The 22,590-nt window shown below is 40.0% G+C and overlaps 1 protein-coding gene across 1 annotated transcript in view; it reads left to right on the forward strand.

Moving 5' to 3' along the window:
- The window catches only part of PDK3 (pyruvate dehydrogenase kinase 3), a gene marked incomplete at both ends in the record, with an annotated part of 49,272 nt that overhangs the window by 11,322 nt on the left and 15,360 nt on the right, over positions 1–22,590 (forward strand). The window contains 2 exons of the mRNA XM_079549153.1: positions 6,122–6,263; positions 17,823–17,894. Of these exons, the coding sequence (XP_079405279.1) occupies positions 6,122–6,263; positions 17,823–17,894 (214 nt within the window). The remainder of the gene's footprint in view (positions 1–6,121; positions 6,264–17,822; positions 17,895–22,590) is intronic.

Here is a 22,590-nt window from a genome sequence, read left to right on the forward strand (position 1 = left end):
GAAATGGTGTATAAGCAGTGGAAACTGTAGATCCTTCTTTAGTTCTGCTTTCCTGGTTTCAGCAGCAAGTGGTTAATTCTGGCCTTTGCTCAGTCTGCTCTGATGCTTTGATCTCATTGTATCATCTTCTAAAGCTTTCTCTTTCCATCTGTTTTGCTTTCTTTTTTGGATTGCGTGTACAGGAGCTAAAAAAATACTTTAGAAGTTCAAGAAAACAGGGTAGACATGGTCAATCATTCTTACCTTCCTGTGTCTCATTTTACCATTAAAAAAAAAAAAAAAAAAAAGCAATAGTAGTTTCATGGGGATAGGGGTGAAAGGATTCTGACCTCGTTCTTGTGGATTTTGAATGGAGTCTGTCTTCACTGGTATACAGCGGGTGCAGCCTTCCTGCTGTAGAGTCTTACAGTAATGTGATGGCTGATGTTTCAGCTCAGTGTTGGATACATAGCTAGCAGAGAGAACTAGACTCTGAGGTGCAGTGCAGAGGCTAAAAAGAACAGTTAACTCATCCTTTCCCTGTCTCTGCTATCATGTATTGCTGATACTCAAAAACTACTGCTGCTTCTATGATAAAAGCCCAGCAGTCCAATACCTAGCAGTAGGGTTGTGGCAGCTGTGTTAGATTTCTGAAGTAAGTAACTTTGGTCATCACCCATTCTCCAGTAGGCTGCTCTCAAATGGGTGTTTCCTGAATGTGGGAATCTGGCAGATGATCTGTTAGCATTTGGTAATGTTTTGGGGAACCTGAGTTTGACCTCTTGTGAAATGGAATTGAAGTTTGTACGTGCCCTCTTCTGCAGCTTTCCATTTGTGACAGATCCTTTTGTGACCTGAATCTTATTCAGCACAGTGCTGTTTTGTCAATCTGTAGAATTTGCAGCAATTTATTTGCATCAGTTGCGTGGATAGTCTCTACGTTGTTAGTGCCTCCTGTTGCAGGATCCAGAATTGAAGGGTTTTTTCTCTAGATGCAGCTTTGCAATGGTTTTCTCATTCCATTGGTACAATGGAAGGTCCTGAAAAGCTGCTGATACTTAGCACTGTCGGTGAAAATATGAGAAGGGAAGAGAAGAGTGAATGTTTGAAGCGGAGTTAAATCCCAGTGAGGCGAAAATAAAAAGATGAGAGAAAACTGGAAGTAATGCTACTTCCTGACTTTTCTTTGAAGGTGTGCTGGTTATAACATTGACGTGCACCCTACGAAGCTTTCCTCTTTTAATCTTTGTCAGTCTATTGCTACTGTATTTGAAGACCTGATGTGTCCAAGATTATACTGTTACAGCCTGTGTTACCTTCATGCTTCCAGAGCATGTTTTCTTTATGCATTATCTTACATTTTTTTCCTTCTGATACTTATTTCAGTAAGTGGTGTGATTTATTTTGTTAGAAATATTTGACACCTTTTCACATATGAGACAATTGGTTTCAGTGTTAGATGTCACCTTTTGAGTGAACTTCTCATGAAGTCTGTCTTACTATTTTATTTAAATCATATTTATATTATCCATCTATATTGTCACAAAGTTGATGAAGGATTATTGAATCAGTTCTTCAGCTGTGTCATACTTCACTGCAAAGTGAAATCCACCATCATCCGGGCTGTCTCTCCTATTCTTTGTAGTGATTGCACAAACAACTTTTTATTGCGCTTTTCTTGTTGCTAGTGTTTGAAATCCAGCTTATAATTATATGACCACTAAACAGAGGTACATCAGAAAGAGCCGTCATTACTGGGTCTTTATTTAAAGGAAGTTAATGTGCATTTGTATTGAAACACTGGTAAGGGTGAAATGTTAACCTCACCTTTATTCAAATTACTCAAACGCAGCGTGAATGTAAAAAATCCATAATAATTCAGGTGTAATATTTTAATGAAAGCACATCCAATATTCAGAGAATGCTGAGTCTAAAGCTTTGAGCAAGTGTTTGGTAAGCTGTTTATAATTGGAATATGTTCATTTTACTCAGACAAAAGTAGTTCAAAACACTAATAAAGGAGACAGACAGAAAGAACCTTAATTAATCACTAGCACTTGAATGACAGCATCTCTTTCACAGTGCATTTTTATTTCCTACAGTTCCATGTTTCAGTGCTTTGTAGACAAAAATCCACGTCTCCATGATGTTAATTTCATATAATTTAACAAGATTACATTGCAAATATAGCTTTATGCACTGCTTTGAAAAAATAAAAGTGGTGTGCCCTCTATTAGTAATTAATAACAATAGCTGTGTTCATAGTGTATTATAATGCCATGCTAGCACTATACTTCCCTATCATTACATTTTTGTCTTGAAATCTGCTGCTGCTGTTGCTCTTTGATGCAATTAGGAAACTCTGACACAGCACCCCTTGTTCTTAGAAAAAAAGCTAATTATAGTCCTTGATGCCTGGTGCAGTGCAATCTGTACTGGGGCATAGAACTGCTGTAATCTTTCTTACACTTAATTTACACCAAGGTAAGCAGGTCTTTATTGTGCATCTTTGTATTATGGAGTAACTTGTTGAGAACTGCTGGATAAATCATAGTGAAATTATTTACAAGTTGCACTTTCTCCTTAACTCTGAATGTGGCTTCAAATTCTGTTGAACTGAAATTGATGGTCTGAAACTGGATATGGCATCTGGTGTTCAACATGAAAGTTTGTTTCTGGCAATGTGTAATGACCCAGCTGGAGTGATTAAATATATGTATATAGAAAGAAAGCTGTGTGCTGTGAAACAAGGTGGAACAGATAAAGCAAACATCAAGCCAGTCTTTGAAAGACTAAGAAGTCTCATGGTAATTTAAACCTCTGAAGTGGCATTGCAACTTAGCAGAGTACTGCTTCGTGGAAGAAATCTTTAGAACTTATGTATGATAAATCACATTTAAAAAAAAAAACAGAACAAACAACAACAACAGCGAAAACTTAAACTTGAATCATATTTTTTGGACTCATTTTGATCTATGTGGTAGTGCAGGAGTTGCCATAAGGAGCAGCAGCCGAGGTGCTGTTGTGATGTTTTGACAGCTGAAGAATGCTTTATTATTGCTGATCCAGTGCGTAGCCATCTTCTGTCCCCAAGCACATGCTGCTTGGCAGGCAGGTAACCAACTGGCCTTCGGCTAGAAGCTGAAGTGGTTCTGTGGAGGCTCTGAGATAAACCACATACAGCTATGCAGATGGCATTCTGACAGCACACCACAAAATAGAAAGATGGACTGGGGCTAATGGTGAAATGGCTTCAGGTTAGTCTTGAAATAACACTTCTTTTCCTGAAGTGACTGTGCAAAGGGATCTGTAGCTAAATCGAAGCAGGGCAACTCTTTAAAGAGACTGATGAGAACTGCTGTGGTGAGACACATTAAGTAGAAATGTGCCCTTGCTCATGGGAGAACAGGATGTGGGTCTTTTCTGCCAGTCCTGCTTTCCAGTCCAGCAGCTTTGCAGCCTTCCTTGCACAAACTCAGGGGCTGTGTCCTTGAAGGGACTCTGTGTCCTTGCATAGGCTGCCACGGGCTATGGGTGCTTGTCCACTTTTTCCTTGTTGTCTATCTGGGCTGTCTTTCATTCCTTTTCCCTTTCTTGCCTAGAAAACTAGCACACTTGCTCTCAGATGCTGTTGGAAAGAAGCAGTTGTAATCTTGATTCCAGTTTTTTTTTCTCAGTGCAAAAGATGTGAGTGTGAGCAAAGCAGAGTGTTCTTTCCTGCTGTCCAGGCACTCTTCTTGGAGACTCAGCCCATCGGATGAGTAGTAAGCAAGCAAGGGTTGTGTTCTCTATGGGTGGCAGGTGTCAGACTGCACTGAAGACTTGAACTCTGAAATTGTTACTGTTCTTCACAGCAACAGTGTAACAGTGTATTTATTTTGTCTAATTTTTACAGCATGAGCTTCTTTGTAATTGGAGAGGTGAAAAGGCAAATATGTAAAACGGGTGCACAAATGTTTGTTGGGGGAACAGTAAAGGTACTGCTGATGCCAATAGAATGTAATGATGATCCACTGATTAATGATGCTTAGATGATTTAAAAAAAAAAAAAAAGAGGGAAACCCAAATCCTTCCTGCGAGTTCCTCCATGCTTGTGTTGCAGTTTGATTAGGAACTAATCCATCGAGGCACATTACCTATGCAGAGTGATATACCTCTACTGTTCAGCTGATTATAATGGGACTGTCTTAAAAAGTAGCGCATTGATTGTGCCAGTTACATTGTACTCAAGTCTTTCAAATTGCAAATCTCTGTGATTATGTGCCTAGCAGGGCTTTTAAGTCTTCCTGGTTTGCTTGAACATAATTTGTAGCTCTAGTGTTATACCTTTGCTCATCGGTTTTGCAGGTGGTTGTACTGGCGATAATCACAAGATTTGGCTTTCTAGATGAAAGCAGAACAATGACTACTCATTATAAGTAAAACTGGAGTGAGATTTGTTTGTTAATTTCATTGGACTCCTTGAAAATTAATTTTGATGAAGAATTCCCTCTTCTAGGAAAGGTTGCAAAGTACGGAAAGCATGTCCAGTCAGGTCTGATCTCCCATCTGAACTAATTAGGCAAGAATCTTAACATCTCATGCTTTCATATACTTGTTTTTGTATTTGTCGCCTGTGACTGGGTTAGCTTAAGAATATTGTCGGGCTAGGAGTGATTTATCATTTTTCCAAGCTGGTCAGCAGCAAAGGTTATTGTTTCTCTGTGTCTTTTGTTTGCTTTCTGAAGAAAACCCTTTTGTGGGTTGTTGTTGTTTGTTTGCTTGTTTTCACTTCTTAAAATATCGTACTGGGTAGAAGTATATTAAAAATGAAAGTCAGAGATACTCAGCTGCAGCTTTCCAAAACTGGAATGTGATTCTGAGAGGTGTGCATTCCTTCCAACTGGCTGATGAGTTCCTTGTAGCCCAATCCTAGAAGGGACCACCACCTTTGCTGCTTTTCCCAGGGCAAACCCAAGGGTCTCAGTCTCTCCACACCCATCTTGCCCTCTGGACCCTTCACCATCTGTGTAGTCCTACTTCAGATGCTCTCTGTTAGTTTCATGTCCTCCTTACATTGTAGCACCCAACGCTGCACCCAGTGCCGGAGGTGAGCCTGCAGCAGTGCAGATCAGGACAGCCCCTTCTCTCACCTGCTGGCACTGCTGGGCCTGGTGCTCCCCAGGGCTCAGTTGGCCCCTTTGGCTGCCAGAGCACACTGCTAGCTCAGATTCAGCTTTCACCTAATGCTCCTGCAGAACTCAGAACTGTGGAAAGGAATTCTTTGTATTTAACAAGTAAATTACAAAAAAGGCAAATGATTTTGGTTTTTAAAAATAACACCAACAAAAAGTTAGTACTGTAACTTTCTTATGAAAAGGGTTACAAAGGTCTGTGTTACGTTGGAGTTTTCAGCAGTAGTATATGAGGCCCAAGGAACCCTATATAGAATAGAAAATGACTATCTGTAGAGGGTTTTTTGTTTGCTTTGTTGTTTGTTGTTTTTACTGGGATGCTTACAACTGCTCAACTTTTGCCTTGCTGGCATTTTCTATGTCTCTAAAATCAAGAGCTGACACAGAGACAACATCAGCAAATAGAGGGAAGAGTTATGTCTTGATGCCCTTCATCAGCACTGCCATTCCTTGCAAAGCCATTTCTTTCCTTGGACATTTGAAAGAATAAGGAGAAACTCAAATCTGAAACTTTTAATGTGAGAGTGTTAGGAGACGTCTGGTATTGCAGCTGTGAACTCGAGAGGTCATTGTAATCAAAGGGACTGAGCATCTTTTGGAGATTAACAGACAGTTTCTAATTTTCTCTGTAATGTACCTTTGCCTTGGTGTGTTCCTGAGGTGCTGGCTGGGTTGAAGCCTGTATGAATGAATGAAGAGACTAGATGAAGGCAGTCGGAAACTCAAACTGTAAGAAAAGGAATTAATGTCATTGACAGAAGGGGATGAGCTTAGGAAGTCAGAAGTACTATCCTTTGTACTGAAGGAAAAAGCATCCAAGAATTTGTGTTGGGACTGAGAGGGAAGCCGAGTACTGAAAAAAGTTACTTTTTTCCCCTCCAGTGACTTTTCCTATCTTTTGACACTAGCGAGTCTAAAAATTGATCTGCTGCAATGGACATGTGTATTTTTTTCCTCCCCTATAACAGGTCGTGACAATGCATGTGAGAAGACTTCCTACATGTTTCTGCGGAAAGAACTTCCCGTGCGGCTAGCTAACACCATGAGAGAAGTCAATTTGTTGCCTGATAACTTACTTAACAGGCCTTCAGTTGGGCTAGTGCAGAGTTGGTAAGTTTTTCTTTGTTTTTTAAAGTGAATTGAGAAATGAGTGTAAAACTAATGCTATATATGATGCTTTACATTCGGCCTCACAGGCTGGCCCGTTTTTGGTTTGGAATTCTTTATAATGTGATTTCTGGTCAAATGAAGTTTCATTTTCTTCTGTCTCATGTTAATAACTACTATGGATCTTAGGTAAGAATTTGTAAGTTAGTATTTTTAAGGAGGAAATTTGTAATGTCTCCCAGGTGACTGGAATTGGTCAGCAACTGGAAGATTGTAACCATTGTAACCATTTAAGATGGTAACCATCCTAAATATTCCTTGCTGTATTACACCCATGACTTCGAATAGCTTGTCCTTTCCCTTTACTTTTCCTCTGTCAAAAATATGGAAGGCAAGTTTAACCTTTGCCTTTTTTTCTCACTGCTAAATCTTTAACAACAAAGCCTACTAATCAGAGGAAATCATGGAACAGGACAAAATTCTGTTGCTCGTTAAGTAACACTTTCCTTCTTAATAAATAGTGTATGATATAAATGTTGCCATCTTTTCCACAGTAATTTGTTGCTAGCCTATTTGTGAATTTCAGAGACAACTGCCTTGTAGTAAGCTCTAATTTTTTTTGTTCAAAAGATGATAATTGCCTCTTTCCCTCCAAATTTTTGATCCAAAGAATTTATAGGAAAATATGTTTGTGGTATACATCCAACTTCCCTTTGTGAATAACAGCTAAGGGCTAGGTGCATACTTACAACTGATGTTGCTGGCTTTTGTGAGTTTTGATCGTAGCCCTTGAGCCAAGAAATTGTTGACTGCATATCATCTCATATTTTATCAGACTTAAAGTATAAATTAGGTTATGTATTATTGCACAACCTGGTTTAAATATGTTTGTGTATGAGAGACAGCATTAGCCGTCCTCATGACTGCTTCAAACGTAGTGACAAAGTGCTTCAGGTAAATGTAAATGCAGTACAACCACACAGTAGTAATCACTTTGTGATTAAGTGGCATCTTGCAGGGACTGAAGGCTTGTGTCTGTCTGATGTTACCAGAAGCTGTTACACCAAGTAGAAGAGTGGATAATATCCTGGCCTTTTCAAGCTTTTCTGATCTAGATGACTTGTGAAACTGTCTTTAGTGAAATATAGGTGAATGGAGAAGTTGAAGTAAGTTTTCTGTAGTAACTGTAGAGTGTGATACTTGACTCAGACTGTAGTCAAAATATATGTTCTGCAGCATAGGCTTCCACCCTGCTAACACAGAGCCAAGCAGAGTTTGCATCATTTCTGGCAAATAGGTGTTTAGAGGTGCTTTGGTTACAGGTTTGAGATGAGTTTAATTGCTGTGATAGATACTGCCAACTTAAATCTGGAATGAGCCTGAATATGACTGTAACATGCTTGTCCAAATCATGTATCTTATCTGACAATGTGATGTACTATCACAGCTGTAGATTGGTTTTCTGTTAAGTCAGCCGAAGTATCAGACAACTGATAGCATTGATCTTCAGTTAACTGATAGTTTTTTCATCTGTTATTTGGCAGTTTTCAATAATCTGTCTTGTCATCAGCATAATTATGTCTTGTTTGCACTACCACCTTACACTAGAACCCATGTTTCTATGTAGTTTTTAGAAGACCCCAAATTAGTTGGAGCCTTACACTGCAAGTTCCCAGTATATTCATTAATATCAGTCAGCCAAAAACTTCAGAAGGCTCTTAGTCCTTATGGTAGATTTTATTAAACTTTTAAACTAGAGTAAGATGTCTATATAGATGGAACTTTGCTTGCTTATTCCACCAAACCTAACTTCACCTACTGTGCAGTGGATCCTTTCCCATGAGTCCTGCATCCAGGTAGTCAGTTACATTCAAGATTGCATGAATTTCACAGTCTCTTAGGCCTCTTGTGAAGCAGTTTCATCCTGACTTTTCTGAGAATATGCTCTCTGCTGCAGGCAAACTCTGTTCTCCAGCCTTCTAATCTATCTCAGGATGCTTTTCTTACTGTAGCATGCTGCCTGACTGCACTGCGTAACAGGGATTTAACTAATGATTGCTCAGGAGAAGTGTAGTCTTTCTCTCTCCTTTCTGGGGTTCCTTAGCTTGATATATGTAGTAATGACAATAAGCAGGACAGCTGTCCTTCCTTTGTACTCATCTACATCTACTCTTTTCTGAAGAAAAATGGCTTTACCTACATAGAGAACTATGAACATGAAGCAGAGTTTCGCATTTACATCTACACAAAACTAAAACTTTAGCTCTGTCCCCATTACAGTTTATAACTTAACATGAGTGTGTTTTGCCTGAAGGTTGCAAGCGAAGAAAGGGAAACAATTAATAATGCACTTACTGTCCTTCGGCTTCAAAATGGAGTGGTTTCAAAGAAGAGATCAGCAAGCAGCATGCTAGAGATTTGCAGCTTATGGACAATTTTCCATTGGACAATTGACTTTTTATAGGTCAGCTTTGGGAGGGATGTTCTGTCTAAAAGTGCTCTGCAGGTAGAGAAGATGAATGTGTGACAGAATTGCTTAGAAGGATATCATCACTACAGTGATGTGGAAAAACAGTTGCAATAAAAACTTACAGCACCTAAGATCTAACCTTGTAAAATACTCAAAAATGAGTGTGAGGGTTGCACAATGAGCTACTCAGTCACATCTATAATTCCCATCTTAATTAACCCTAGCTTTTATCTACTTTGGGCCCTTCCTGGAAAGGCACATTAGAGAAATCTGTAGTTCGTGGATTGATAATTGTTTTCTATTTTTTTACATTCAGATGATGCTAACAAAATTATGTTACCATGGAGATAGGTTTTATCTCATCGGTGCTTGGGTGTTAGAGACTCTAACAGAAAATCTTGCTGAAATTCATGCTGGGGGGAAAAGCCAAGTATCTTGTGTGAGTTGGAGGGGGTGGAAAGAAAAACTGGGGGAGGGGGAAAAGAATGGTAGTTAAATCTGGAGTTGGCATTATGAGCACTTAGAGTGATTTCATGTATGAAATGTGCCATGCTGGAATTACTGCCTTTGGCGGGCTGACAGGAATTCAGTTGACTTTGTGGTAATTGGAGAACGCACAAAGCTACAGTGCTTGAAGCCAAAGAGCTTGCCCAGTGAGTTGTAGTGGACTGTACTAAATAATTAAGCACCAGAAAGACAGCAGATTTGAAGGGCATAGGCTTTGATTTCTGCTTTTGATGACTCACCAAAAATGGCAAAGTACTGACACTGTCTTTTTCCGTCTAAGCTATGGGTTTGTTGTGTTGCTGTTTTCTTTTTTTTTTTTTTTTGTAGATTTCTCTTCTGTGTTGTTGTATTCATTCACTAATAATGTAGGAAATTGTCCATTATTCTTTCCTCCTTTGTTCTAGCTAAGAAGAAAGTAGAAATTTTACCTGGAGTGTGTTGAAAATATGATCAGGTTTGGATTTCCAATGCTTGGTAAATCCTGTAGTTAAAACCTTCAATTATCTGTATCTCCTCTATGCTCCTAATAAAAAGAAAGTTCAAATAAATAAATGAATTGTGTGAAAAGGGAATGATATTCTTTACCAAGCCTAACTGCCATAGGGGTATAATGTATTGCTGACTCCACACTGTTGGGGAAACTGTACTGTAATTGCCGTTATGACAGAGTTATAAGTTACTAATGGATCATCATGGCTTTAAATTTCCTTTTAAACAAGTTTTTACTTCATAGTTTCTTCAGCTTTGAACTCTTTCTGGGGAGGAGTAAGGGATGAAGGGATGTAAGTAGTTTGAGAACATGTAAATCATAACCAAAACAAAAAAAAAATGCAGCCTTTGCAGCTGTTTGGATGACGTGTGATCTATGGGCACTGGAAAGTGGGTTAGATTTGTTTGACTTAAGGTTACATTTTTCATTTTTTCCAGTTTCGTTTAGTCAGGGTTTTAGAAAAGAGTGAGTGATAGAAGAATCTTGAATGGCTTAGATTTGATGTTAATATTCTTTCCTCTGAGCTTGTATCTCTAACTTGCTTGGTACTTGTGCTAATGATTTTGCATTAAAGTAATAACAGTTCAGAATTAGAAAGACATCTAAATATTGTTGCTAGCTCTTTTGAAAGGAAAAACATTGTTTAGTGCCATGGATTATCCATCACCACAGATACTAAAGATAAACCACTTCAGTATGTTTGTAGATTTGCTTAGAGCATTTAGCTTGAGTAATGTTCCTTGGTTTCAGAAACTCTCAGTTCCTCATTATGCTGTTGGCTCAACCAGTGGCCTTAGAACCTGTTCTGCCTGCTGCTCAGTGCTGAGCATTGGTGACCATGTTTGGCAGCTTTTTTCTGGTTGACTTGCTTTAGTCTTCTTTCTGATTGAGACTGTTTTCTGCACAGTTACCTCCTGCATTACGTGAGATAAACACTTGGCTTGCCCCTACTCGATCCTCCAGTAATACAGAAGTGCTGATCCTTCAGCTTAGAGTTAGTAATGTTTGTTTACTCCAGAGGCAGCAGTCTTAGGACCGATGTTCCAATGAGCAAATAGAGTGTACTCATCTAAATATAGCATGCTAATAATAGTGAGCAGGCAAGCAAATCCACGTTACATAAAAATCAGGTATTGCTTGCATTCAGTACCTGAAATATTCATTGCTATGTTATCCTCAACATCATTACAGGATTGCTGATATCCAGGATTTCTGATTGGTGTTCCATCACTTCTCAGGCTGTTAGTTGACACTCTGCTGAACACTAGCCAGCAGTGTGCCCAGGTGGCGAAGGACAATGGCATCCTGGCATCTATCAGAAATAGTGTAGTTGGCAGGGCTAGCAGGGTGATTGTCCTGCTGTACTTGGCACTGATGAGGCCACAACTTGAGTGCTGTGTAAGAAAGACTTTGAAGCCCTGGAGCGTGTCTGAAGAAGGGTAACAAAGCTTGTGGAGCACAAGTCTTATGGGGAGAGGCTGAAGGAAGTGGGATTGTTCAGTCTGGAGAAGAGGAAGCTCAGGGAGCCTCTACAACTGCCTGAAAGGGGGTTATGGCGAGGTAGGGGTCTGCCTCTTCTGGGAACAGCCTCAGGTTGCACCAGGGGAAGTTCAAGTTGGATATTAGAAAAAATCTCTTCTCAGAAAGAGCGGTAAAACATTGGAACAGGCTGCCTGTGGAGGTGGTGTAGTCACTGTCCCTGAAGATGTTCAAGAACTGTGTAGCTGTGGCACAGAAGGACGTGGTTAGTGGACATGGTGGTGATGTGTTGATGGTCGGGCTAGATGTTCTTAGTGGTCTTCTCCAACCTTAAAAATGCTATGGTTCTAGTAAAAATCTTTGTAGCTTCTTAACTGTAGTTATTATTTTGCTTCTTCAGAAACGAGGCATTCAAGATATTGTACGGTGTCAAAGGATCAACATGTTCCTAATAACCTCCTCTCTCTTACTGTGCCACTGGAGATTCTATCAACTCTGAAACAGACTTACTGAAGACTCTTTCATACTGAAAGAGGCAGAGAGCTGTGTATCTCCTTAAAGATATTCAGGAAGCTGGGCTGTTCACCGTGGAGAAGAGAAAGCTTGAGGTGATTGAATGTTATCAATGAAATAAATAATTCATGGAAGAGAATGAAGATGAGGGTGGTAGAACAAGAGGTGATAGACTCAAAACACATGAAATTCTATCTGAATTTAAAGGGAGAAAAAGGGAAATAACTTTATTTCAGCAGGGGTGATCAGACACTCCAAGAAGGTTACCTAGAGAGGCTGTGGAATGTCTGTCTGTGGATATTCAAAACACAACTAGGCTTAGTGTAGAACAGCCTGCTCTAACTGGCCATGCTTGACTGGAGCGTTGGACAAGATGATCTCAAGAGGTCATTTCCAGCTTAGAAGAATCTTTGATTTTGTTGCACAGTTAAATTGAAGCCCTAGGTTTTTTGGAAGGCAGAAAGCTGTTGCTACTTTCACACACACACACACACAAAAAAAAACAAAACAAAAAACAAAAAACAAACAAACAAAAAAAAAAACAAAAACAAAAAAAACCCTATACTGAGGGTAAGGGGAAAATAGAGAGGGCACAAAAGAAGAAATACAGATGTCCATAAAACAATTAGGGTGGCAGCATAGATGGAAGCAGGAAGAGAAAGGGATTCAGAACAGAAAGAAGATTTGAAGGATGAGGGAGGAAAGCATGAAGAGGGAAGGGGTGGTTGTTGACAAACTTACTGACACAGCATTTGATCCTTTCTATAACATAAGAAATGCTTTACAATGTGGACGGTACTTATGACAGTTCAGTGTGTCTCTTTGCACATACTGTGCTATGCCTGTGCTGGAAAGCTTCAGAGCAGTTTGACACATTCATTGGTTCAGATCATGATAGCTATATTGTCTTCAACACTTTTATGTTCATCTATAGAGGCTTCTAGTGTAGCTGCTTCTGAGAAGAACCTGATTTTTAGTGCCAAAAGCACTTTGTAGATCTAAGCAGTGTGCATTTAAGGGAAGGTTATTGGGGAATTCATTTCAAAACCATATTTCTGGCCTAGATTTAGATGCTAACTTAGACACAGCCGTTGAATTCCAAGAGATCAACCTATATTCAAGAAACAGAAGATGACTCCTTCACAGAAATCAGGCAGATATTTTCTGGGTAAGTTGCTTTTCTTTGTAGGGTTAAATAATTTCCTCTTTTCCTTTTACCACACACACACAGAAAATTCAGACAGCAAGTGCTTAATTACAAAGGATGATCCTAGCTTTTTTGTTTGCTATGGGCTGTAATATATCATGAGGGAACTAGTCCATTCTGACAGTCTTGGTGGTCTCGATTGCTGTTCTTTCATTCTTAACTGTATTCACAAGAGAAGGACACCACACGAATGGTCTATATATCTTTATATACCTGTGTATATATATATATATATATATATATATATCTATCTGTATATATCTTTATATACCCAGAAATCATTTTCTTCTTTGAGACAATCATGGGTTGCCAGACCAGTGTTCAGATGCATTCTGATTGTCAGGATAATGGTGAATAAAGGAGGTAGCAAAGACTGGTTGCAAGAAAATCACGTGTTTGCTAAATCTGTGGGAAAACTGGGCACAAGAATGTGTCAAGCATTCCTTCTGCATGAGGCTGCCTAGTCTGGCAAGGAGTCGAAAGCTGATTTTCTGAAAGGTTTGATTGGATGGAACTTCTGCCTGGAATTGTCTTGTTGCTTTGTCTGCCATTGTCTCCATCTTTCATTTTGGAGATTACTTTAACTATATTTTAACTGTGTTTTACGAACTGTAATAATTGTACCTTTTGTCATCCTTACCTATGATTAGCTTGATTGATCTTGATTCATACAAGGAAGATAATGTTGAAGAAAATGTACTTCTTCAAAGAAATCATAGAATTACCAAGGCTGGAAAAGACCTCTAAGATCATCCAGTCCAACCATCCACCTTTCACCAACATTTCCCACTAACCACATCCCACAGTACAACATCTAAACGTTTCTTGGGTGCCTCCAGGGTCAGTGACTCCACCACCTCCTTGGGCTCCTTCTGTTCCAGTGCCTGACCACTGTTTTGGAGAAGTATTTCCCAACATCCAACCTGAATCTCCCCTGGCACAGCTTGAGGCCATTCCTTCTAGTAAGTGAGGGTGCTCGTACATTTGTTATGCATTAAGCCTCACAAATGAAGCAGCAGAGTTCTGAAAGTAAAGTGGCTATTTTCCCATGAGGATTAATAATATGAGAGTGCATATGAGCACACATTCTCAGAGGAAATTAGTTTTCATCCACTTTTTCAGAAACCAAGTCCCTCCTCCAGCTGACAGTCTTGATGGCTCTTCCCCTGCCTCTCTGTCCTCCACGTAGTACCTACTCATCAGTCCCTCTGTCAGTAGAGCTACTTTAGTATCTTTCAAATTGGAAAATGTTACACTTTTCAGAAACACGTTTTCAGTGGAGTATGGATCAAATGTCTGTATTGCAGAGGTTTTTCTGAATTGACACTCTTCTAGCATTTTAAAAGAACAACTTTTAAGGTAAGCAGAGACATCGAGTACTTCTCAGGCCTGGAACAGACAAACAACAATGGAGTTCTGTAGTTATTTTTGGTGTTAGTAAAAAATAAAAATCAGTGTGACAGGACCTAGTATAACTGTGCTGACCATGTTGAAAATATTACTGTACATGGTGAAATTTCTTATTTTAGCCTAGGATCACCTCCATTGGAGTGGTCCTGGATTGTTTCTGAAGGCTTACATGACTTCCATGGACAAACTTTCACTTCCTTACACTGCTCTGCATGATAACCTTGTTACAGAATGGCTGAGATGGGAGGCAACCCCCTGGAAACCGTGTAATCAAGTCTCTACCTGACCAGGGTACCCAGACCGATGTCCAGGCAGCTTTTGGAGACCTCCAAGGAGGAGACTCTACAGCCTCTGGGCTGCCTGTATCAGAACTCCATCACCCACACAGCATGGAAGTGCTACTTGGTGTTCAGAGGGACCCTCCTTTGTTCTAGTTTATGCCCATTGCCTGTGGTCCTAACGCTTGGCACTGCTGAAAAGAACCCGGCTCTGTTCTCTTTGCACCCTCCCTTCAGGAAATTATAGAGAATGATGAGTTTTCCCACCCTTTCCCCCCCCCAAGCCTCCTCTTCTTCAGGCTGAGCAGTCCTAGCACTCTCAGCCTCTCCTTGCAGGATAGTGGCTTCAGTCCCATGTAACCTCAGTTGCACTTCTTGTCCTCTGTGTATAGGTTTCTGCAACACTATAATCATTGTCCACAAGTGGATTTTCAAAGAGTATTCATGCTCTGGTGGGGAAATGGGAGAATGTTCAATTTTCAACACTTCATAGAACAGACCTCAGTTATTTCGCTGTAACTTGGCTGGGATGGGATTAACTTTTTTCATAGCAGCCAACATATAGCGCTGTGCTTTGAATTTGCATCTAAAATGGTGTTGGTGACACACCAGTGTGTTGGGTGTTACTGAGCAGTGCTTCTGCACTGTCAAGACAGTCTCTTTTTCCTCATTCTACCCTGTCCCCCCCTCCAGAGACTATGTGAGAAAGGGACACAGTTGGGACAGTTCATTTGAGGTATCTGAAGGGATATTCAGTATTACAATATGCCATTGTGCTTAGCTGTAAGATCTCAAAGGAGGAAGAAAAGGGGATGCTACTGGTTATTAGGTCCATATTCCCTAGCAGTGACTGTGTGTGCTGAGGCTCTGCATCCCTGGATGTTGCTGAATATTTGCATACTGATGGGGGAAGTAGCGAATTAATTCTTCTTTTATTTTTTTTAACTTGCAACTTTGTTTTCCTTATCAAACTGTCTTTATCTTAACCTGTAAGTCACAGAATCACCAGAACAGATCTCCAAGATTGTCCAGTCCAACCATCTGCCTGCCACACTATTTCCCATTAAACATGTCCGTCAGTACAACATCTAAAAGTTTGTTGAACATCTTTAGTGATGGTGACTCCACCACCTCCCTGGGCAGCTGATTCCAGTGTCTGACCACTCATTTGGAAGAGAGACTTTTCCTAATATCCAACCTGAACCTCCTCTGCTGCAACTTGAGGCAATTCCCTCTAGTCCCATTACATGGGAGAAGGGGCTGACGCTTGCCACAACCTCCTTTCAGGAGTCTTTATGCCTTCTTTCTATTTTTGCCCCAACCAGCAGGAGAGGAGAATGAGAAGCAGCAATGTGCATAATTTGCTGTTGGCTGGGGTCGGCCCAGCACAGCTGCCCCTTCCCTGTCTTCCATCGCTGCTCTTCATCACTTTCAGTTGCAATGGCTTTCCTGTTGTGTTCCCTTCTCTTTGTTCCAGCAGGGCTGATACAGAATAACAATCCTGGTGGTGCTCAAAGCATTTTGGCACCATTTCATATGTAACTTCAAATGTTGGTTCTGTTCACTAGTAAAGGCTTTTGTAACAATTCTTAACGCTTTCCGTAAGCTTGCTTTCAAATGGGAGGAAGACTGACTTCTTACAGGTGCATACAGTGATGGGTTGAGGGAGAATGGTTTTAACCTACAAGAGGGAAGATATAGATTACATGTTAGGAGCAAAGCTGGGTTTCTAATGGGTGGAGTTGCATTATGTTTGTTCTGATGAGATTCCCTTCAGTGTCTGGCATTGTAACCTGACATTCACTTTGAAATAACTCTGTGTAATGTTCACCAAAAAAAGAACTTGTTTCTCTTCCCATCAGTGATGCCCTAAAACAGTTACCAAATTGAGGCATTCACATGTAAGATGCTGATTTAGTGATAGGGGATAGCAGTGCACTGCTACTGACATCAATGGTGTTAGTCACGTTCTGCTGACAGCCTGCTTTTTGCTGCATGCTTCAAGTGCTTCTTCTATTTTGGGTCTACCAACCGAGGTAAGTTGAGTTACTGATCCAGATTAAAACTAAGCAAAATCCCCAACAAAAAAAGTATAAAAGAAAGCTTTCAGCATACCAGTTGCACTGTTTGCTATGACTGAAGCTGAAATGAGAAATGGAGTGGTATATGGTTTTGGGGGGAGTTAGAGTCACATAATTGTAGAATTCTTAGGGCTGGAAGGGACCTCTGAAGGCCACCTAATCCAACTCCCCTGCAAAATACCACAGATAGATCAGGTTGCCCAGGGACTTATTCAGCCTCACCTTGAAAGTTTTCATGGACAGGGCGTCCCATACGTGGACAGCAATGCTGTTGTAAACGTGGCTGCAACTTGAAAATGTCAGGTGAAGTTTCATAGCCCAGTTAATTACTCTTTATGGTTGTTTCTTCTTTCTTATGCTTGTTTTACCCAGTTGGGCCTTTCTTTGAGTTGTTTTCACGTACTAGAACAATTAAAAAGAAATAAATCCCACCAGTCTGGCTGACTGTTTTGCCACTGCAGCAAGTTACAGCTTTTTATGCAGCTGTCAGATTAGCAGTGGTGGTACTTTCCCGAGATAGAAGAGAGAGCAAAAAGGAAGAGGAGTGGCAGCCCCTTCTGGTAGTGTCAAAACCCTATCCGTTATGTGTGTGATTGATACCTTGTGTGATTTACTTGTAGAAATAGTTCCAAATTCTTTAATCTGTAAAGCCACATCAGTATTATGAAGTACATCTGCTCCTGAGAGTGATACTTTGCCCTCCGGACGAGTGTTGTGAAACGATGATGTTTAGGTGGCTTTCCTATGAAGCAGGCCAGCTGTGTTAGTATTGAGTTGCCTTTAGTCTTCTTTGGGACCTGCACAGTACCTCCATGGCTCTAAGCATCTGTAGTTACTTGGTTTTCACTGAATGTCTAAACTAAAACATGATTTATTTTCCTGGATTGTGGACTGTAGGGTCATAAAATGTAGTTTTTAATTCAGCACAATAACTTTTAACTCAAAATAATGTATTTTGCTTGCTTTGTTTCTCTTTGTTTATGCTGTCTTTGCGAATCTCAGCCTTTGCAGACAAATGTGCTACACTTCTGTTATTTTAGATGAGATTGTGTGGCCTTATGTAAAAATACATAAGTATTTTAGTTTTAATTTTTTAACTACTACTTTATCATCTTTGCTTGTTTCAGGTACATGCAGAGTTTCCTTGAGCTTTTAGAATATGAAAATAAAAGTCCTGAGGATCCTCATGTTCTGGATGAGTGAGTAATTTATTTCCTCGTGACACTTTATTTTAAAATGTTTGTTTTTTTTATTGTACCATAGGGTAATAGTGACCTTAATTGTAAGTAGAATCATGTTGCTGCACTTTGTAGTGTCCTGTGTGGTACCAGGTGACTTAGACCTCTACCTTTTCTTCCTTTAGTTTAATTACTATCACAAGATGTGAGGCTTGCCTGATTGAAGTGATTCTGGCCCACAGCAGTCTAGCAGCTTTTGTTTGGGAGCTGAATTAGGTATCAGCCTCAAGCTGTCAAAAACAAACAAACAAACAAAACGACAACATTAAGACTTTTAGAGGAACAGATTTTTGAAAATGGAATGAGCACCCTGGTCATTTTAGTTGATTAAGGTAGATTTAAGTTTCTGTTATCACTTAGCAAGGTAACAGTTGCACAAGAGAGAGTAAAAGGAGCTGAAGTGCTCTTTTAGGTAGGTTTGATATCCACACTGCATGTCCCAGTCTTGAGAAGTGGACTTTGATGCTGCAGTTTGCAGATCTACCAGATTTTATTTTATTTTTTTTAAATGACCCAGAGCTGCTTATTACACGTTTTGTCACTTCAAAGCGATCACTTAAAATGTTAGAGGAGAAGCAAACTCATCTTGGATAGAACAGAGCAGTGGTGCCTTCTTCAGTTTGCGTGAGGCAGTCCTACAAACTGTATTTTTCTTTCCAGCTGCCTCATGGCTTTTTGGTTTCCTGATGCTCTTTAGTAAATAAAGTGTGGATATATCACTTAACCCTTCAGTGATCAGAGTTGAGTTGGGCTCAGTGCCTCCAGGATCCTCAGGAATGATTTCAAGCACGTAATCAATTTCAGACTGATTCAGAGTTTTGACCTCTTGCAGTAGTGTGGTGTTTGTGTGTGACAGCCAGCCCCCTGACTGCATTACATGGCTTTGGAGAGTGAGGTGTGTGAAGAGTCAGTGTTGTCAGTAGATCTTCATGTAATGCTGTTCTAAATGGTGGAATAACAGATAGGTGAATGTAAGACTGTCCTCTAGCTGTCATCTCTCTGCTCACCTGTGGAGCTTGCTTAGGGTATTCCAAGAGTCCAGTGTATCTTTCTGAGAAATTCACTTTACCTATCAGTGTTACAGGATTATAGATGTTTATAGACACGCACTGTCTGTGAAGCAGTGTAATGAGGTGAGTTGGGAAATTGTTCTAATAGAGAAATAGCTCTCTTATCCTCATCAGACCCCAGACTTTGTGGTAGCACCACAAAGACAGCAGAGCCAACATGACAGAGGTGATGAACAGAACAAATAAAACTAAACCAGTGCTAATGCTGGAGAAATTGCTTACCAGAGTGACCCAACTTCTCTGCGGTTAGTGTATAAATATGAGGAAGGATGAATGTTAATGACAGTTACCTTTTGCAAACACTGGAAAAATATTTCAGAGGGATATTTCTGTCACAGGATTTCTGTGCAACAGAGGTTCAGAGGTACTTCAGTTTCTTGGCTGGGTTTTCCTAGTTACTAGACTGGATGAAGACATGCCACAGCATTGGCAGACTGCTGTTGCTGCCAGTAGTATGGACACACAGGGAAAGCTGGGGTTGCTTTGGTTTTGGTGACACAAACATCTTTCCTCCAGCTTCAGGTGGGAAGTCCTTCTACAGTTCTGTCAAATAGTGTGATTGCAGAAGCATTAGGACAGTGTTTCCATTTGGTAGAGGTTGTAAGCTGGCAGAAGTGTTTGAAACTTTCCATACTGTCAGTGTGCATCCAGATAAACAAAGACAGAAGTTGCTTTTCATATGTAGAAGGCTTGTAAAAAGTGATGTTTGTTAAAGGCGTTCAGAAAACACTGCACACCCTGTACATGTGAGCTTCTTCACTAATTCTTTTTTGTCCCTTTGTGATGGAAGCACGTCAGAGAAAGTGTTCTAGAACTGACAGTAAATGAAATAATACACTGTGAATATGTCTACAGATAATGCACACAGAAGAAACTAAGTAAACAAAGATAACTTTCCTTTCTGCAGTGTAAAGATTAAAGTATCAGAAGTTGATATTAGTAGTAGTTGTTCCTCTTTTAACAATTTTAAATAAATAAATGCTGCAGTAACTAAGAATAAGAACATCCCATTTTGTTACTTGAAAACCATATGACATGCTGTATCAGTCAGTGTTTTGCACTTGGAAAACTGTTGCACTTTGTAGTAGTCTGTGCATGAACTTAGTTTGTTTCTGGAGATGCTCAGCTGCCTGCTAGTACTTAAAAAGAATGGTTAATGAGAAACTGCTAGTAATAACTGCATGCTGGTTCTATTTAAAAATAATTTTTTGACTATCCACTCATGGCTTTTTTTTCTTCAGTTTTTCAGATAACAGCATCTGTTAAATGGGCACAGCAGAAATTTCCTTTTGTCCTTGTAGTGTGTTTTTTTGTTTGTTTTTTTTTTTTTTTAATTTTTCTTTCACTGTAACAATAGATTAAAGCAGAATGATATAACAGTCACTTGGGAGTTAAGTAACTTGTGTGGTGGCATTCATGAATTATCTTTGCAGAAGTTTATAGATAAAACTATAGTTACAGTTTTATTTAATAGCCAGCTTAATTTATTTAATAGCTATGGTAACAAACATTCTTTTGTTAATGTAGAAGCCAGTGATGCTATTTGACTATAGTATCTTCATATTAGTAATTTCTCATCTGTCAAACCAACTGTATTGTTTATTCATTGTAGTTGTATAAATGCAGCGCACTGAATTTTTCCAAAGATTTATTGCTAAATAAAAGTTTCAGAGCTATTCTGTTGTTTTTCTCAAGCAATCCCTGTGAGCAGCTTAAAAATTTCATTATGTAATCTTCTATGACTTGTGGGTACAGTGAAAGCTTCAAATGCCTTCCAGTTGTTTGCAGGACAATAAGTGGGTAAGGAGTGAGTGATAAGATTAAGGAAATGTGTGCCCTGCTGCTTTGAAATATGCGTGCATAGTTTGATATGCTTAGTCCCTTAAAGCATCTTTTTAATGGAAAGGCTTGAATGGATCTTTGGAGATAGAATAGGAGCCTATCAATCATTGCAGTAGTGAAAGATTCCTTTCCTGTATGCATTCACACACTATAAGCTATGTAAACATCCTACCCCTTTCTTTGCCCTTCACACACACATTGTGCATTTGAACCCTTCAATAGCAGGATGTCAGTGACTGACTTGCCCTTGTGGAACATGTAAGCATTGTACTGTGGGTGGTGGAACTACTTAAAAATAAAAAGCAAAGCTGTTTGCACTAGCACTTAGTAGAGGTTGCTGTCACTTGTCTTTTATATATGATTGTAACTGTTTTTCACTTTGTGGTTTTATGCCAGTCTTGTTGCTCTGAAACAGAGAGGAAGCATGATGACAACAGCTAAGCACTAGTCTTGTCTAGAAAGCTCAGTGGTTACAAATCACACAGGATTAGGAGTTAATAAAGGGTTTTCAAACTTTTTAAAATATTTCATAGAATCATAGAACCACCAAGGTAAGAAAAGACCTCCAACATCATCCAGTCCAACTGTCCACCTATCAGCAATATTTTCCACTAAACCATCTCACTCAGTACAACATTAAAGCCAGGGACGGTTGTTCTACCATCTTCCTGGGCAGCCCATTCCACTATCTGACCCTCTTTCAGAGAAGTATTTCCTAATGCCCAGCCTGAACCTCCTGTGACACAACTTAAGGCCACGCTCTCTTGTCCTAATGCTAGTTATGCAAGAGAAAAGGCTAACCCCCACTTCACCACAATCTCTTTTCAGGCAGTTATAGAGAGTGATAAAGTCTCCCCTTTACAAGGGGATAAGCCTTCTCTTCTCCAGACTGAACAATCCCAGCTCTTTCAGCTGCTCCCCATAAGACTTGTTCTTCAGACCCTTCACAGATTCATTGCCCTTCTCTGAACATGCTTCAGGGCCTCCATGTCTTTCTTGTAGTGAGGGGCCCAGAACAGAACGCAACACTCAAGGTGCAGCCTCACAGGTGCTGAGTACAATGAGATGATCACTTCCCCGCTCCTGCTGGCATCAGTATTTCTGATAAAAGCCAGGATGCCATTGGCCTTGTTGGCTACTTGAGCACACTGCTGGCTCACAATCAGCCAAGCATCACTGAACACCCCCAGGTCCATTTCTTCCAGGCATTGCCTGGGGTTGTTGTGACCGAAGTGCAGGACCCAGCATTTGGCCCTGTTGAATTTCATCCCACTGGCCTCAGCCCAGCTATCCAGCCTGTCCAAATCCCTCTGTAGGGCCTTGCTACCCCCAGACAGACCAACAGTTCCTTTGAGCTTGGTGTCATCTGCAAACTCCCTGAGGGAGCATTCAGTCCCCTCATCCAGATCCCAATAAGGATATTGAACAGTACATTTCAAGAAAGATTGGCAAGTAATAGGGAACAGCCACGGGGAAGTCTTTAAACTGGGACTACTTCTTTTATATGCAGCAAAACAGTGTATAAAGACTACCGAATTCTTTGTTAATATATGGGCAAAATGTGATGATCAGACCAAGAATGATGAAAAAGTTATTAGATATTAATTTTCCGTTTCTTTGGAGCTGGCAGTGTACAGTGGGAAAAATCATTTTAAAAGCAGGTCACTCACTAGGTAAGAGTAGTATGGTTTGCTGTCAAATGATTGGTTCAGCTGTCTGGTTATGAGGAGGAAGGAAGCATCTGC

This window comes from Tetrao urogallus, assembly GCF_951394365.1.
Source record: "Tetrao urogallus genome assembly, chromosome: 1".
In the NCBI taxonomy this organism is placed as follows: Eukaryota; Metazoa; Chordata; class Aves; order Galliformes; family Phasianidae; genus Tetrao; species Tetrao urogallus.